This window comes from Notolepis coatsorum (assembly GCF_963971535.1).
Source record: "Notolepis coatsorum genome assembly, chromosome: 9".
Classification (NCBI taxonomy): Eukaryota; Metazoa; Chordata; class Actinopteri; order Aulopiformes; family Paralepididae; genus Notolepis; species Notolepis coatsorum.
The window spans coordinates 68785212-68803963 of NC_140173.1; the positions used below are offsets into that span (position 1 = coordinate 68785212).

The following is an 18752-nucleotide window of genomic DNA, read 5'->3' on the forward strand; positions in this document are numbered from 1 at the left end:
GAAATCAGTTTCAAAATGGCGGAGCTCTTGCAAGAATAAAAAACCTACTGTACATACAGTAGATTTCATTATCTGTTCTTCATGCACGCCTGGTGATACTAAATCCAAATTGAACTGGGCCATTTGAAAGAGAAGATTTGGCCCAATCTATAAATGTGCGAATTGGCTATAATAAAGTAATTTATAGGCCTGCTATTCTATATTCCATAATAATATTTCAAATTGCATTGGTCCGGATGGGAGTATTCAGTACTGTATCTACAAAACCTTCTGTTTAATCATCCTCCCTTTATTCATTTCCTTAGATTTGTTGTACATGTGATCTCAAGAAGGTACTGAACGAGCTCAGTGTTTTTTCATGTCTGGTCATTTTTAGCATGGTGTTATTCACTGTCAAAGATGCAAATGGACCTTAATAATAATAATAATAATAATAATAATAATAATAATAATAATAATAATAATAATAATAATAATAATAATAATAATAATAATAATAATAATAATAATAATAATAAAAATCAATAAAAAAAATACAGAATAAAAATAAGATAGTATAAACAGAAAATTTAAAACAACAGCACAAGAAATTAAATAATAATATCACAAAAAGAAAAATGTAACAGTCAAAGGCCTTTTTAAACAGATAGGTTTTCAGGCCTGCTTTAAAAGAGTCCAGGCTCTGTGGTGCCCTCAGCTGGATGGGGAGGCTGTTCCACAGGCGTGGTGCAGCCGTGCAGAAGGCTCAGTCACCCATGGTGCAGAGCCGGGTATTGGGGACCCGAAGGAGCAGGCTACCTGCAGATCTGAGGGTACGGGTGGAGGATTGTGGAGTGATGAGTTCCTGAAGGTAGAGGGGTACATGTCCGTTTATGCAGTTATGGGTGAGCATCAGGATTTTGTAATTGATCTTGTAGAAGTGGAGCAATATTCAATTTAATTAGGTATGTATTTTAGGCGGATTTTCAGAAAATAGGACTTAACCTCTTAAACCTCTTAAACGTTGCCGTGGCTGAGCGTTTGTATATATGCTTCGTTAACTAACACTTTGATTGCCCAAGGTTAAATTCATGATATACCATCCCTTGCCAGCTCTATTTAACATGGAGAAGTTCCCCTTCTTTGCAGGGCTATAACTTTTTAAATTCTATTGCTAGATTGCCATTATTAGGGCCCATTCAATGTCCTATATGTATTGTTCATGGTGTAGCAACGTTAAACTTTTTCATTCACATATTCATACTAAAATATGGTCTAAAGTATAAGTATGTTTTCATCTCTTTCTGCAGCTTTCTCCAGAACGTGATTTATAGCCCCAAATGCATTATATTGATGATCAAATACAGTTTGGTAGGAATCTGTGCGAGATCAAAAATTTCAACTGGACGTACTTCTAGAATTTACTACACGTCATCTGATGTTGACCGGATGGGCGAGGGGGCGTTTATAATTCCGTGGGCAACGTTATACCATTCATCTAATGTGGGTCAGATTCAGATTCAGATTCAGATTCAGATTCCTTTATTGAGCCATTTGTGTAAAACACATTGGTAATTGTTGCAGCAATACAGTGTATGCATTTTTTCTTTTTTCACAGTAAACAAACACCAACACAGACAAGAAACGAAAACAGTGCAGTGGGGGATTAATCAATAAATAAAATACATATATATATATATATAAAGTGAAGTGTGCAGAGATCCAGTACGGACTAGTGCAGTGCAGTCAATGTCATTTAGCCAGTGTCACTTGGGGGCAGAGGGGGGGGGGGGGGGGGTACAGAGGGGGGGGGGGGGTCATATGTTCATCATAGCAGTTTATATCGAACACGGTAATACTACACGCTAAAACTCACCCCAGTCTCCTCGGGCTGTTGGGCGATCAGCGTGGAGTAGACAGTTTTCGATTATGGGATGTTGAAATGCCCGATCTATTTCCTGGTTGTATAATAGTATATACGTCCAAATCATGTTGTTTTTTCGAGTTATTTCCACCGATCGATGTTCACTGTGTGAAGACAGAGTCTCTCTAACATTAGCGAGTTCCCGGACCCCATATGGAGTGAGTCCTGCCGGTTCAAAGGTTGATATCCGGTTTCGATCTGCCGATCGGCCACCAGATGGCGCTCTTGAACCGCTAGAGGGTTGAGAGGAGATCAGCACTGTGTGTCAAGGCTCCAGAACGGAAATATGATTTCGATCACAGATTTTTGAAATATTGATATCAAAGACGAGTTACGGCGTCCTCGGCAACTTGAGCATGGCGGGGAATGACAAGTTCCGGTGTTTTCGGCAGTTAAAGTGTTAACTGTTGTGTCTTGTTGCATCATGTGGGGTTTGTGTGTCTTGTGACTTGTGTGGGTTAACAACCCTTAGGAGTCTGAGCTAACTAGCTCCTCCTCCTCACAATTAATTTTTTTTTTGTTACATAATATAAAACTACAGGTTCATACCTTCAAAATAAGCCATCAAATTTCTAACAAATTCCAGCACAGGAGTTGGAAAGGATCCAAGTGAATTCAGCTATCTGATTAAACTACACTCCCAGAATTCAATGTGATCAATGTCACTAGACGAATTCACACCTGGAACACCTAGAACAAAGGCCCAGTTTCTAGTCTGTCGTTCCTTTGTCATTCCAATGACTGGACCCAGCAGGAGGCCTAGCCCTAGAGTGACCAGTGATGGGCAGTAGCTTGCTACAAGTAGCGAAGCTACATAGCTTAACTACAATTCTCAGTAGCGTGCTGGTAGCTTGCTACTTTTTAACCAGGGTAGCGGTCTCTGTAGCGGAGCTATTTATAGAACGAAGTAGTAACGTAGCGACGAGAAACGTTACACGCTACTTTCGCAGTCTAGACTAGAAGATCTGCGAGGAGAAAAAAAAATCCCTGTAAAAAACCCACTATGATTGGTTGGTTTGTTTAGATATGAGTGACGACTCACAATTGGGTATGGTAGGCCAAAATATTACGGGTAGGCCAATCAGAGGCAGGATAGGGCGGGACTCCAGGCTAACAGTCTGAGATAGGCTAGCTGCTATGAACAATATTATTGATTGATTGATTGAAAAGTGTATTAACAGATTGCAGAATGGGTACAGTACAGTACAGCTCAATACATACAATTGTTAAGGGGATGCAGACCAGAGAAAGACTTTCATCTTGTTTACATCAGGGTCCCCCATTTTCAATTCATCATAACATATATATATGACATACATGACATACAGATAGACAGTACTGCTACATCTATACATTTATGACATATCAGATTTGCAAATACAGTACTGTTTGTGATACAAAAAGTGTCCAGAAAAAGAGTGTATATACATTTGACGTAGAAACTGTACATTGGAGGAGGTTGGGTGGGGTTGGTGGGTGGGGGCTGTACATTGGAGGGGGGGGGTTGGGGTAGGGGGACACTGTACACTGTACATTGGGGGGTGGAGAAAAAAAAAAGGGAAAAGATCGTCCTAGACCAGTGGTTCTCAACCTGTGGCCATGGAATGTTTTGTGAGTTACATATCTAGCAGCCAAGGATAGTATTGTTTGTCTAGCAGTGTCAAGCTTGAGTGTTATACTCTGAGTACATAATGTAGTAGTATAGACATATTAGCATAGTTGGTAGTAGTATATACATGGTAGCATAATAGTAAAATGAAGTAAGACAGTTAAAATTCAGATATTGAAGAAGTGTGTTTTTGGTTGATAAAGTGGGCAGGTTTCAGAAGATGCAGAGTTTAGGGATAAATAATACATAAAGATAGAATAGAAAAGAAAAAGACCATTACTGCATCAAAAGTAATCAACAAACTATACTATAAAAACTGATCAAACATTGACCAAATGGTCTCTTTCTTTTCTTTTGTAGAGGCTGCACCCAGCTAAACTTGCCTTCCTGGATAAGGAACGTGAGCATGCGAGAAAGAGGAGTGCTCCCCAGAATGAGAAGGAAGATGCTGTTCATTTGATACAAGGCAGTGTAGCACCATTTTTCAGGAGGAGTGATACCCCCATGATGACCCAAGCTCGATTTGACAAGTTAATCCTTAACTTCATCATTCAAGGATTGCATCCACTTCATACTGTGGAGAGACCAGAGTACAAGGCTTTATTCAGTCAGATTTTGCCCACCAGGCATTTGATGTCAAGGAGATCATTGGGAAGAATGCTTGATGACGTGCACATATCAATGAAAAGCACACTGTGTGAGACTTTGTCCAAACAGAACCATGTATGTACCACAACGGATGCATGGTCAGCAAACAACCGAAGCTTCCTTGGGGTGACCGTCCACTGGATAAACCAAGACACCTTAAGCATCTGCTCTGGGGCATTAGCCTGTCGCAGGCTCGTGGGGCGCCACACATATGATGTTTTGGCTGAGATGTTGATAGATGTGCACAGAGAATTCAACATAAAAGACAAGGTGACCATTACAACCACAGATAATGGTTCAAATTTTGTGAAGGCTTTCAGTGTCTTTGCAGAAGTTCAAAGAGGCATGATCCAAGACAGAGAAGAGGAGGAGGAGGGGGAGGAGGAGGAGGAGGAGGATGTAGACCCTGTCTTCATAAATGTCACAGAACTTTTGGATGACCCAGAAGCAGACTACAGTCTCCCACCTCATCAACGATGCGCCTGTCACACCCTCAACCTGGTTGCTACAAGAGACATTGAGGATGCTTTGACCCAGTCAGAGCCATTTAAAAAAATATCAAGATCAACAATCGGCAAATGCCAGGCGCTATGGAACAAGCAACAGAGGAGCACACAAGCTTCAGATATAGTCAAAGACAAGCTAGGATGCCAGCTGGTAGTTCCCGTTGCAACCAGGTGGAACTCCACTTACCATGCCATGGAGCGACTGAATACCTGTATCCTGAGAAAAGAACAAGAGCTCCAGGAAACCTGTGAGAAGCTGCAGGTGCCACGCTTCAAAGCGACAGAACTCTCCTTCATACAGGAGTATGTAAAGGTAATTAAATACTGATATGTGCTTAAATGAACACTCCACACTACTTTTCAACCAGTGTTGTTGTATCATTACATCAGTAGTATATCAGAAAACTGTAAACAATTTTGAAGTCATTAATTTAGTTTGACAGTTATTGAGAGTTGATTTGAGATAAGTTGTGGACCAGTGATGTCATTTGTGCATGATATCACTGGTCCACAACTTAACTCAAATAAACTCTCAATGGTATCACTGGCCCGGGCCACACCTTAACTCAAATAAACTCTCAATAACTATTAAAATTAATTAATGACTGATTATACAAAGCTGGTTGAAAATCTGTGGGTGTTACGACCTTAAGTTAACTTGTGTTCAGGTGCTGTAATCCATATATTTGTCTGACTACGCACATCTCAGTAAGCTTACTAGTGTAGTTGATCTTTCCTCCCAGGTTATTAACTGATGGTTAAACTGCTACTACTACTACAGCACTACTATTATTATTATTACTATTATGTTTGAGGAATCATTATTTTCTTCTTCTTTTTTGTCTTTTTTTCAGGTTATGGCCCCCCTGGCCAAGGCCCTTGATGTACTACAGTCTGATCGAATGGCCTACTCCGGAGTGTTGGTGCCAACAATCACAATTCTCCTAGAGAAAATGGAGCAGTTGAAGAATGAGAGCAACCTACATCACTGTAACCCACTGGTAGATTCCATCATCAATGGGGTCAAGCGGAGGTTTGGATACATCTTCGAAGATGCAAGGTTGCTCATGGCCTCTGCAGCTCATCCTATGTTCAGATTGGCCTACATCCCCACCAGAAAGAAGACTGATGTTGTGTCAAACCTGAAGGCAGAAGTAAAAGAGCGTCAAACTCAGAACCCAGATGATGCCATGACAATAGATGGCCAGGAACCAACTGAAGATGCAGATGAAGTGACTGGATACTTCCCATCGCTGAGACAAACAAGAGTTGTGGATGAAGTGGACACCTACTTGAAATCGACCGAAACCAACCTTGTCAATGTGTTCCAAAACCTGCCGATGATGAAGGAGATCTTCCTCAAGTACAACACAGGATTCCCAGCTAGTGCAGCTTGTGAACGACTCTTTAGTGTAGGAAAAGACGTTTTCCGACCAAAAAGAAACCGTCTTTCGGATGCAAACTTTGAAAAGCTTCTCTTGTGTCGTGTGAACAAACACCTCATGTAAGGTCAGGGTCCTTCTCTAAAGAAACTGCACACACCACTCTTCTATTTATAATCAAATCAAATCAAATCAAATTTATTTATAGGGCCCGACAACACACGTTAATGTCCCCATGGGCCTGTAAGATTCTGATCAAACTGGCCAGTATCACGTCTTCGTCTGTTTGGCCCTCCATCCAATTCCTCTGCGTTGTGTACTTTTAATGGTCCTGACGTCTCCGATACTGGTAGATAAGATCCTTATCTCCCCCCGTTAGTGCAATCCATAAACCATAATAATTCCCCACCTCCGTAAGAATTCGACACTTCGACAACGTGAAATACCTTACAAGGAAAAGCGTGGTTTTATTTCTCTAAACAGAAACCTCAGCTCAGATGTTAACAGATTGTATTGTCCTTGAAGAGTATATTTCTAATGATCTTTCGGTGTGTTCATATTATCGTCCTTTTGCTGTTCAGTCCAATAGTGTTCAGGCCTGTTCGTTAGCCTAAAACCATCCTCGTGGTAGCCGAAGCTACTGGTGATGTGCCATTCTCCCCCCCCCCCCCCCCCCCCCCTCTCTCTCGTCGAGAGGAGAGAGTCTCTTCTGGTTTCTTCCCTCTTAGTCTCAGTCAGATTTTAGTCTGCTCAACACCCGGAAACACCGTTCGACTTATAGATGTTCGTCGTCGCAACGACGGCCCCGCATTCTGGTTGTCATGTGACGTGTTGTCATGACAACTGCGTTTAACCTTTCACACATTAAAATGCAGTTTCATTCACTGTTGCATTAAGATGAACCTCTCTCCCTCCTGCTCGTCGAGACAGTACACTCTAATCTCAGATGTTCTAATGAGGAATGTCAACAAACATTCTCTCGCTGGCAGTGTGGCTCACAACAATCACCCTGCTACTGAACCACCGTCTCCTGCTTCCACCGTCCGCATGCACTTCGACCTCTCTGACCCGGCACCGTTTTAGCTGTGGTCACTCCCCCCAATCTATACATCACATACATTGAAAAACCACCATTTTCTCTCAATCCCCCCTTGATTCTTATCACCCCTTCAGAATCATAAATCATTATTTGGTTTTTTAATTAATTATGCCAAAAATAGCCTGTGGTTGAAGCAAACCAACCTCGTCTCTCGTGCACAAGAAACGAAGACGGCCCACGGTCAACCCAGTGATCCTGCTGCCTGATGTCTGTTTGCGCCCCCCTTCGTGCACAAAGGGAACCGAAACCGACCACCAAAACCAACAACATCCAACGACTCATAACCATTGGAGCCCCCCTGTCTGCTCCCAATAATTATATCCTGTTGTTCTACTGTTCTCCCTCTTATCTACCTTCTATATATATATATATCCTTCTATACATATATCTTATATATGAATCCTCCATTTATATCTCATACTCCTAATCAATGAACACAGGACTTCTCGCTGTTGTCTCGTCTCTCGATCTCCTGATTGACTCTGAAAGGAAGTCCCTGTTTGTTCATGATTCACCGCCCGTGCTCTGTTGTTTCAAAACGCTCTCTAAACAGCGTCTCCGCAGGGAAACCCCCTCCGATGTCTGCCTCGTTCTCCCCTGGGCAAACACCGCCTGCAACCGCTGGACTCCGCCTCGTCGGCCGTCTCCGCCCCGTCGGTCATCTCCGCCCCGTCGGTCATCTCCGCCCTGTCGGTCATCTTGGTTGAGGCTCATCTCCACCGCCGTCGGCCCTCTCTCTCGTCGTGGACGATCTGTGTACCAGGCTGCCGTGCCTGGCCCCTGCGGCTTCCTCCTCCTCCAGTCTGTCTCCTGGCCATCTCCATCGCTGTCGGTGTCATTCCCCCCTTGAAAGCAGAAACACAACACCGGCAGTCTTTCTGTACACTCGACCCTGTGTTTTCTATTAGTCTACCGTGGCTTTGGGCCTGCAGCTCGTTCTCTATATATTTTTTTTCCTCTGCAAGCCCCTGCCATGGCCACGCCCTTTCAGACTGTTGGACGGTGTGAGTGTCCTACAGCCCATGGCGCTATTTGTTCTCTATTAGTCCCCCACCTTCTCAACACCCATATCTAATCCTACAGGGCTGTTCCCTGTTTTGTTGTCTTCCGGCGTGACACCAGCAGCTAAACGATACCCACTCGGCGCTCTACGTTTGTCCCACGGTTGACCCCCAGCGCGCGCCAGTTCTTTCTGGTGACGTGTCCCCTCAAGACTCTGCCTATTTATTAGGTGTGAGAAGGCCCCACTGGAGATCGAACTCCCTCTTATTTCATAATTAAACTTATTTAATTAACCTGTATATCGATCTTATTATTATGATAATAACATACAACCGAGCATCGCTCTAACATACAACAGAGCAGGTTGGTTCCCTGCTCCTAACTCACATACGTACTCGTACTATCATCTAACATACAACAGAGCTGTCCGTCGCCCTATACCCTACGGGGCTGTCTACCGTCGCCCTGGAGCTGTCACCGTTGCTCTATACCCTACGGGGCTGTCTACCGTCGCCCTGGAGCTGTCACCGTCGCTCTATACCCTACAGGGCTGTCTACCGTCGCCCTGGAGCTGTCACGTCGCTCTATATACCCTACGGGGCTGTCTACCGTCGCCCTGGAGCTGTCCCGTCGCTCTATATACCACACTTTGAGTTCCTTTACAAAGTTCTCACATACACCACCGTGTATACACACAAGCAGTTGGTAATTTTGAAAAAATTCAACTCCTTAATTAACTTAAACTCTACATATTCGCCTATGGGTAATGGAAACTCCCCAGCACTACCCCCCCCCCCCCCTCCGCAATTAAACTCCTTAATTGAATTAAACTCTAAATATTCCCCTATGGGTAATGGAAACTCCCCAGCACTACCCCCCCCCCTCCGCCACTAGGTGGCGACCTACTCCTCCATTTGCCTGTATTATCCCACTGCCCCCCTAGATGGCGGCCAAAACTCAGTCTAGAGGATTGTAGGTCACTTCCTGATTCTAAACCCCTCGTGGCTCTGCGGCCATTTTGACTCGGTGCAAATGGCTACTCTCTCAACAAACGGCCGCTGCCCTTCCTTCCAAGGCCTGAAAACACCGCTGTTTTTCCTCTCTTTCCTATCCATTATCAGGGGACGCTTTCTCAGACTAATACTCTTGCCTGATCGGACATAATACACACTGGTACAATCTCCTTTCGACTTTCCTTCTGTTATGAAAACAGTCCCGCCATAACAATTTTTCGATCTGATTCAAGCGCCCCCCCCCCCCCCCCCCTTTCCTCATCTCGCATTTACCCTCCTTAAACCAAAACTGTGCAGCCTGCCTCATTTGCTTTTCATTCTCTGTAGATAACACCCTCGATTTTCACCATGGCTCTCTGCTCATATTATTACAGCTGGCATTCTCTCTCTGTGTCCAACTAGAAATGTTTACGTTTACGGATTCACTATCTGTTCGTTTTTATTTGGCTATAAAAGATCAAAACAACCGTGTGCACAGTGAACTCACATTTTTGATCGGAGCGCTGTTTCCCCTACAGCGCTGGTTCGCCTCCTGACCGCTCGACTCGCCGCTCTCTCCCAGGGCTGGCCGGCCTTGCTTCGATCATGATTCTCCCACACATTGATGACTGTTGTCCACTGTCGCCCCATTATTGAAAAAGTCTTTATCCGTTGTTCTTATCTCTTGCTTTCTGGCTGTCATCAACAACCAACTGTTCCCGTTGTTTTAATCTCTTGCAAATCCGGGTCCCAACGGCATCAACTGTAAGATTCTGATCAAACTGGCCAGTATCACGTCTTCGTCTGTTTGGCCCTCCATCCAATTCCTCTGCGTTGTGTACTTTTAATGATCCTGACGTCTCCGATACTGGTAGATAAGATCCTTATCTCCCCCCGTTAGTGCAATCCATAAACCATAATAATTCCCCACCTCCGTAAGAATTCGACACTTCGACAACGTGAAATACCTTACAAGGAAAAGCGTGGTTTTATTTCTCTAAACAGAAACCTCAGCTCAGATGTTAACAGATTGTATTGTCCTTGAAGAGTATATTTCTAATGATCTTTCGGTGTGTTCATATTATCGTCCTTTTGCTGTTCAGTCCAATAGTGTTCAGGCCTGTTCGTTAGCCTAAAACCATCCTCGTGGTAGCCGAAGCTACTGGTGATGTGCCATTCTCCCCCCCCCCCCCCCCCCCCTCTCTTTCGTCGAGAGGAGAGAGTCTCTTCTGGTTTCTTCCCTCTTAGTCTCAGTCAGATTTTAGTCTGCTCAACACCCGGAAACACTGTTCGACTTATAGATGTTCGTCGTCGCAACGACGGCCCCGCATTCTGGTTGTCATGTGACGTGTTGTCATGACAACTGCGTTTAACCTTTCACACATTAAAATGCAGTTTCATTCACTGTTGCATTAAGATGAACCTCTCTCCCTCCTGCTCGTCGAGACAGTACACTCTAATCTCAGATGTTCTAATGAGGAATGTCAACAAACATTCTCTCGCTGGCAGTGTGGCTCACAACAATCACCCTGCTACTGAACCACCGTCTCCTGCTTCCACCGTCCGCATGCACTTCGACCTCTCTGACCCGGCACCGTTTTAGCTGTGGTCACTCCCCCCAATCTATACATCACATACATTGAAAAACCACCATTTTCTCTCAGGCCGTACAGGTCTTCTTTAAACAGGTCAAGAAGACAACATAACAATAAGTCAAGAACAGAACAAGAACACCATAGGGTCCAAACATTTTTTAGATGAATGCAAATAAATGAAAGAATGCAAGCACTCCCAGACATACCCCACGCGAAGGTAAGGAAAAACTCACTAAAACCTAACAATAGGGAAAAAAGCTCCACAGGCAGTGTGGAGGAGAGAAACCTTAGAAGGGCCGTTCAAGGGGGGATCTCCCTTCTTAGATGTTGGTGATAGTAGTGTTGCAGACGGACAGTTGGTAAGCATGCACTCATGTGTGTGGTGAAACACAGATGAGTGCATGCAATAGCAACTGTACATTTTGAAAAATTAAAGATAGAGCTAATAGCGATAGCAACTGAACATTTTGAAAGATTAAAGATAGAGTTGATAGCGGATCTATTTGAGGCACAGGGGCGGCGCAGAAAGGGTCACGTCCTCCCCGTCTTAGTCACGGGACATTCAACACTCCGTAAACGTCTTGCCAGCATATAATTGTGTTTAATTGTGTCTGGTTAATGGATTAACATCTTAATTGTGGATCGATCTATCTATCTATCTATCTATCTATCTATCTATCGATCGATCGATCCACAATTTAGATGTTAATCCAGATAAGACAGAGATACATACATACATACATACATACATACATACATACATACATACATACATACATACATACATACATACATACATACATACATACATACATACATACATACATACATACATACATACATAATAATAGCCTCTAAAGTCCTATAAAGTTCATATTTGATGGGAACAGACAGAGGACAATTCAGAGGGAGGTACAGATAGATATACATAGAGAGAGCAAGATAGATATAGACATATATATATATATATATATATATATATATATATATATATATATATATATATATATATATATATATATATATATATCTGGGAAGTTTACAGTATTTACTGAAGGAGCGTACAATTTTGAAAGTTTTATAGAAGTTCTGTTTTGTTCTGGCTAACCTGACGGTGCACAGATGCGTGAGCAAACTACTCAGGGGGGATGGAGGCGATGTGAAAGTTCCAATGCCGATTACCCCATGCTGCTTATTTCCGTACTTAAGAATGTATAAATGTTACATAGGATTTCGTTAATGTCTATTTTGTAGACAAATGTTTCTTGCACTTTTTCTTTGGCCAGGTTATTGTCATTTTGCTACTGTGGTTTGAGTTGAAACAGTAGTTTATCCTGTGCTGAAAAGTCTCCATTCCAATAGAGAGAGTATATTTGTGTTTATTTTATTATTGTTTCACTGCCTTTTATTTATACATAATAATTGCCTCTCATGTCCTATAAAGTTCATATTTGATGGGAACAGACAGAGGACAATTCAGAGGGAGGTACAGATAGATATACATAGAGAGCAAGATAGATAGACATATATATATATATATCTGGGAAGTTTACAGTATTTACTGAAGGAGCGTACAATTTTGAAAGTTTTATAGAAGTTCTGTTTTGTTCTGGCTAACCTGACTGTGCACAGATGCGTGAGCAAACTGCTCAGGGAGGATGGAGGCGATGTGAAAGTTCCAATGCCGATTACCCCATGCTGCTTATTTCCGTACTTAAGAATGTATAAATGTTACATAGGATTTCGTTAATGTCTATTTTGTAGACAAATGTTTCTTGCACTTTTTCTTTGGCCAGGTTATTGTCATTTTGCTACTGTGGTTTGAGTTGAAACAGTAGTTTATCCTGTGCTGAAAAGTCTCCATTCCAATAGAGGGAGTATGTATTTGTGTTTATTTTATTATTGTTTCACTGCCTTTATTTATTACGTCTCCACAGTTCTTTCCTCATGTTAAAAGGATGACACAAAAAGCCAGACCGAGGGCTTGTTTCAGTTTTATAATAAACAATCAAACTGAGCTATTTTTTTGCCTGCCTATTTGTTTGGTGTAAACTTGATCACAAAGTAAAAAAAAAAAAAAAGAAAAGTAGTGCCGATGTAACTAGCTATTTTTGCCATGTTCTTGTAGTGTAGCTTGCTACATTTCTCTGGGGATAGCTTCCATTGTAGTTTAGCTATATTTAATCGAGAGTAACTTGTAGTGTAGCTTGCTACATTTTCCAAGTAGCTTGCCCATCACTGAGAGTGACACACAAGCTAGATAGCATATCACTATAAAAAAAACAAAAAAAACACAACTGGAATAGAATATCACACAATTTTATTTAAAAAACATAGAGAATAATAATCAACAAGAAACATCAACTGTATCAATTGTATTGTACAATGAACAACCCTATATATCACAAACTCGATTCTTGTACCGGATCTCCTCTCTGGTAAACAAGAATACCCTGAAGACTCTGGCAGGAGCACTCATTCAAGGGTACTACGACTATGCTTGCACCTCATGGTACCAAAGCACCTCAAAGGTGCTAAAAACAAAATTACAAACATCTCAAAACAAAACTGGTCAGACTACAGCTTGACCTTACTCCTATAACCCACCTCACCCCTGCCCACTTTGACAACCTAGGATGGCTTAGAGTAGACGACAGAGTACAGCAACTTGCAATGGGCCTGGTCTACAAGATACACTAAGGTACCCATGTACATGTCAAAATACTTCCCAAAGATCAGTGAATACCACGATCACAACACCAGAGGGAGCTCCACAAATCATGTTAAACCCAGATTGGGCTCAAACAAGGGACTAAACACGTTTAGCAATTATGCCACATCAATGTGGAACGCCCTACCCAAAGCTGTAAAGGAATGTGAATCACTACCCACTTTCAAAACCACTCTCAAAGAACACCTACGGGAGACTGCTATTCGAAACTGGCCCCTGTAAATGTCCTAACCCAACCCCCTCCAATGTAAAGTAAATGACCTAACCCAAGAATACACGAGACCCTCCTCTTGGAACCAAGTATGGTTTCGTCAATATTCCAATTCAGTTTTGCTTGTACAGTTGTACAGTTTCCCCCACCCACCCCTCCTACCCAAGCTCTGCATTGCTAATAAACATTTTAAATAATTTTTATAAACTGGTCAACACTGCTCAAAACGGCTGTATTTCCGTATTTGGCTGCCTGGTGCGCCTGCGCTGTGTGATCACAGCGCATGCGCATCATGCACCCAACGCCGGAAATAATGCAGTGTTGACCAGTTTATACAAATTATTTCAAATGTTTATTAGCAACGCCGAGATTTCAAACCACGGCCGTCCTTACAGAGCTTCTAGGATTAATTTGACTTTCAGTTTATCTCAACACCACCAGTCTTTGTCATATTGAGGTGCTGCGTCACCGCTGAGGAGTCAGCCCAATTATCCCTGAGTCAATATAGTACTAATGGAAATAGTGCCATTACTGTGAGCTGCCATTAAAGCAGAGTGGCTAACGTGAGGTGTACGAGGTGCTTCGCATCTAAACGCAACAGTGTTACCTGATGCGAAAAGGTAACTCCACAGACGACGTCAAACCTAAACAGGAAGCTCAGCCTCTGATCGACCTTTGACCCTTTCTTACCTGCTGAAGGCGTATATGACCAGCAAGTTGCCCACTATTCCCGTGATGCCGATGGCCAGGATGACCGCCCCTATGGTGTAGTGAGCATGGTCAGGCACATCCACTGTGGGGAAGGGGTGGCGGGCCTCTTGCACCATCACCACCTGCTGGCCAAACAAGAGAACGACATGTCAGCCTTGAAATTCGGCAGAACAGTCTAATAATAGCAAGTGTACACTGAACGATTAATTCGATTAAAATGTAATGTCATCATACAGCACAAGTACAGTACAACGAAAAGAAGTTGTGCATCCAACCAGAGTGCAAATGTAACAGTAAAGTGCAGTAGTAATATACAATGTACAGGTGATTAAACTGGGTATAAAATATATAAATTAGTAGTACTGATTAATAGTGAGACAGCCCTGAGACGCCCCTGAGACAGCCCTGAGGTAGATAATAGACAGCCTTTTACAGCATGGTCACATCTGACAAACTCCAAAGCAAATCTTTGCCATGTTGCAAACCGTACTTGTCATAAACTATTTTGTTTTCAATTTGGCCCAAAACCGCTGCATAGGGCTCAAGGACATGGCTGCATTTGGCATTCGATTTCTCCCATCTCTCCATGTATAATCCTTGCATGTGTGTGTGTTTTGGTTTGCCTACTAACCTCCTCTTCTAAATGTGTCTCATTGTTGGAGAGAGATAGATGAATGTGGTTCCTTGTTTTAGCTCCTCAAACCTGTCCCTTTAGTATCTCCCTAAATCAGGAAAAAGCTATTATGAGTTGATTGGATTCTTGCTCTCATAAGGGTTGTCATTAGGATGATCCCAGGATATGGTGGAGGGGTGTGTGTGTGTGTGTGGGGGGGGGGGATTGCAGCTGGAGGTGGCTGTGGAATGGATGTTCAACCACATTAAATAGCTGAGACAGTATCAGCATGTGTGCTAATTACTACCCTGTCCAAAGGGGACAGGAAGTAGATTAGAGCTGGCGTGGTTCACACATACTGTATGCTGCTGTCTGTTATCTTTTCTTCTCATTAGAGTCCATAGATTTAGTTCAATGGTGCTGTTGTTAATGAGTTTATTAAGTCTGTTAATAAGAGTTCATTAACACTTTCAGTGCCGGCCATTTAACATTGAAAACCCTGTTAAATGCCAGCACCCACTTCAATGATAGCGTTGTGAACGCATATTCTCTCTCTTAAATTATGGCTATGTGTCTAATCTGCCCGTCGTTTATCAATGACTTGTTTGCAGTCAACATTGTCGAAACGGATTGTTTTTTTATCGGTTCATTTTCGTTTGATAGCATTTTGAAAAGCCCTCGTTTTCAAGGAAAATATTAAGATTCCGTGATAAAAGGCATTTACTGGAATATTCTAGAATACACAAAAACATTGTCATTTTTCGGCCTATTTATGAATCGTTTTCAAATAAACGCTAGATTATCGATAGTATATGTGTACTTATGCACGCTATAGAGGCGGGCTGAAAAATCTATTCTCTCATTTCCTCATCAGCGATCACAGCCACACACACACACACACGCATAGGGAAAAAGCTTATATCTCCGTGAAAACAGGTCTGATTATCCTAAGACTGGTCAAATAGATTCCTTACCTGAGATCAGATGTTATCCAAAAAGATTATTCCAATTCCTGATCGCCATTCCAAATATCGATCACGCTTATTGATTACAGTGTTGAGTCCTGTAAATACATAATCCACACGTTTTCCGGGCCTGTGAGCACAATTGATCTTTCAGATGCCTTGAGGGAAAAATAAAATGAGGAAACTGACCACCCCCCTTCAGCAGTGTAATGTAATGGGGTGCAGTTACACAGGGAGAGACGATAGGGGGCGGTATCTTCCCAATTGAGCTCAGAGAGACTCTGCAGCACTAACCCGAGGCTCGATTGATGAAATATGAATTCAAATCGCCAATAAAAAAAATATGGCAAACAAACGATATATAGCGTTGGCGGGCACTCAACTGGCGGCATGAACTAACGACAAACCGCGTGGCTGGCATCGAAAGTGTTAAGAACACGGCGCACACCAGTCTGTCAACTTACCGCTGCTATTCAGGGATCCTAAATCCTGCTCTTAGTTAGGGCCGAATCCAAGACAAGGGACGGTTGGTGAATCCCAAAATCGGCCCGAAAATGTGGCGCTAAGACCAAGATTTGTCAGATCTTACAGATCTTTTGTCCTAAGTCCGTTGGTGAATGAGACCCATTGTCACATGCAAGTAATGTTATCCCAACAAACTGCATTGCCAAAATAAGAAAAACACACACACACACACCTCTATTTACTCCTTTGTAGTAAACCCCCAGACATTTTAATACATTTTGTAAAGCATCTGGTTATGCTGTTCAGTTTGTCTTTCTATCCATACAAATCCAATGCATTTCCAGGAGCGATTAGGACATCCAGACAGAACAAGGTGAAAGTGGGCAGGAGGCTGAATGTATTATGTTATCTATGGCAGTGGTCTTACTCTTATTAACATTCTTAATTAACTCATAACAGACTTAATGCACTCTTATTAACAGACTTAATGAACTCTTATTAACATACGTAATGCACTCTTATTAACATACCTAATGAACTCTTCTTAACATATTTAATGAACTCTTATTACAGACTTAATAAACTCATATTAACATACTTAACACTTTGAGTGCCACTCACGAGATTTCTCTGTTTTTTTTAGGTGGTTGCGTGACACTCACGAGATTTCTCTGATTTTTTATTTTATTTTTTTTTTATTTTTTTTCGTGAACTAGACATCGGCGGCCATCTTGCTACCACATTTCTGAACGTCTAGACATGCAACTTCGCTCGATTCCACTAGGTGGAAGCATAGCCCTATGTTGTAACACATGTATAATGTTATCAGTCAATCTACCTGCATTATTATAAGGATGATGGATCTCTGCTGTGATTGGTCGATAGTAAAGATCGTGACGATCTTGACCTGCCCACCTGATATTTAACCTGAGCACACACAGCGTGAGCTCAGTGCGTCTTCGGATTTTGTGAATACAGTTATCATTGAGAGAGAGAGAGAGAGAGAGAGAGAGAGAGAGAGAGAGAGAGAGAGATAGATAGAGAGATAGAGAGAGATTAGCGTTTTGATTTGATTTGATTTTGAGCATTTAGCATTGATAGTAGTAGTGATAGTATTTCTAGTAGTAGTAGTGATTGATAATATATTTTCTTCATTTTGTAATACTTATTTTCTTTTGTAGTACCAGGTAATATTAGTTGCAGTACTGTAGCAAGTACAGCACTTTTAGATAAGTGCTTAGTCCGTGTTTTAGTAACACTAGTTAGTAGATTTTCATAGCCGTTTTTATAGTACATAGTTGAGCGTAGGTATTCACAATGCGGAGAACGAGGAAGTCGGTTAGGAGAGGCAAACTCCCGGACCGATACGTCCAGACTACACTGCCGTTCACCCAGGCCCCGGTTCCACCAGCTGCCGCTGGGACGAGCCGTGCACCTCCGCCTCAGGTGAGGCCGGCACCGATCAGTTCTCCGGTCGTGGCCGCTGCCACCGGCTCTCCGGTAACGATCGCGCCACTCCCGGTCAGAGCAACAAGGAAGCGGGTTGCGAAGACCCGGCATGTGTCGCTGCCGTCCTCCCACACCTCGGATGAGTCTGAGATCGACATCGCTGATGATATTGACGAGTGGACGCCAGGTAATTTCAATTCAATAAATGGTCAATTCAAGGCATGTGTAACTCGAATATATATATATATATATATATATATATATATATATATATATATATATATATATATATATATATATATATATATATATATATATATATATATATATATATATATATATATATGCATGTGTTTATTGAATCCATGTGCGTGAATGTATCTCGTATGATCGAATGTTTGTAGATACATTGCAAGCTAATATATGCATGTGCAGCGTATGTATATGATCAGCGAATGTGGGTCTTTGAAAAGTGCTATAAAAATCAATGAATTATTATTATTGTGTCGCTATATTGCGTCTGTAACGCGGGGTATATACACAGTAACGCGAATATATGCATGTGTTTAGTCAATGTCATGAAAAGCAAAGTGCACGGCCTAGATATGGCCTGGTTTATGATTGAATGTTTGACCATTGATGCTAACTGTGATTTATTATATATATATCTTTATAGGTCAGGCAGAATGGACATGGAAGACGACATGGATGATGATGAACCCATGCACGAACGTGAAGGCGTTTGGCCGTACAACAGGAGACTGGGTATGCATAATAATAGTACATATAAAATTACAATTTGATTAGAATGTTTTGTGACTGCATGCATGATATCGCCACGTGGTCTTTGATGTGGCATGCTCAATGCAGC

General features: G+C 42.2%; 1 protein-coding gene across 1 annotated transcript in view; it reads right to left on the reverse strand.

Moving 5' to 3' along the window:
- The window catches only part of opn4a (opsin 4a (melanopsin)), a gene marked incomplete at both ends in the record, with an annotated part of 308754 nt that overhangs the window by 197978 nt on the left and 92024 nt on the right, over window positions 1–18752 (reverse strand). The window contains one exon of the mRNA XM_084321904.1: window positions 14369–14511. Coding sequence (XP_084178030.1) covers window positions 14369–14511 — 143 coding nt within the window. The remainder of the gene's footprint in view (window positions 1–14368; window positions 14512–18752) is intronic.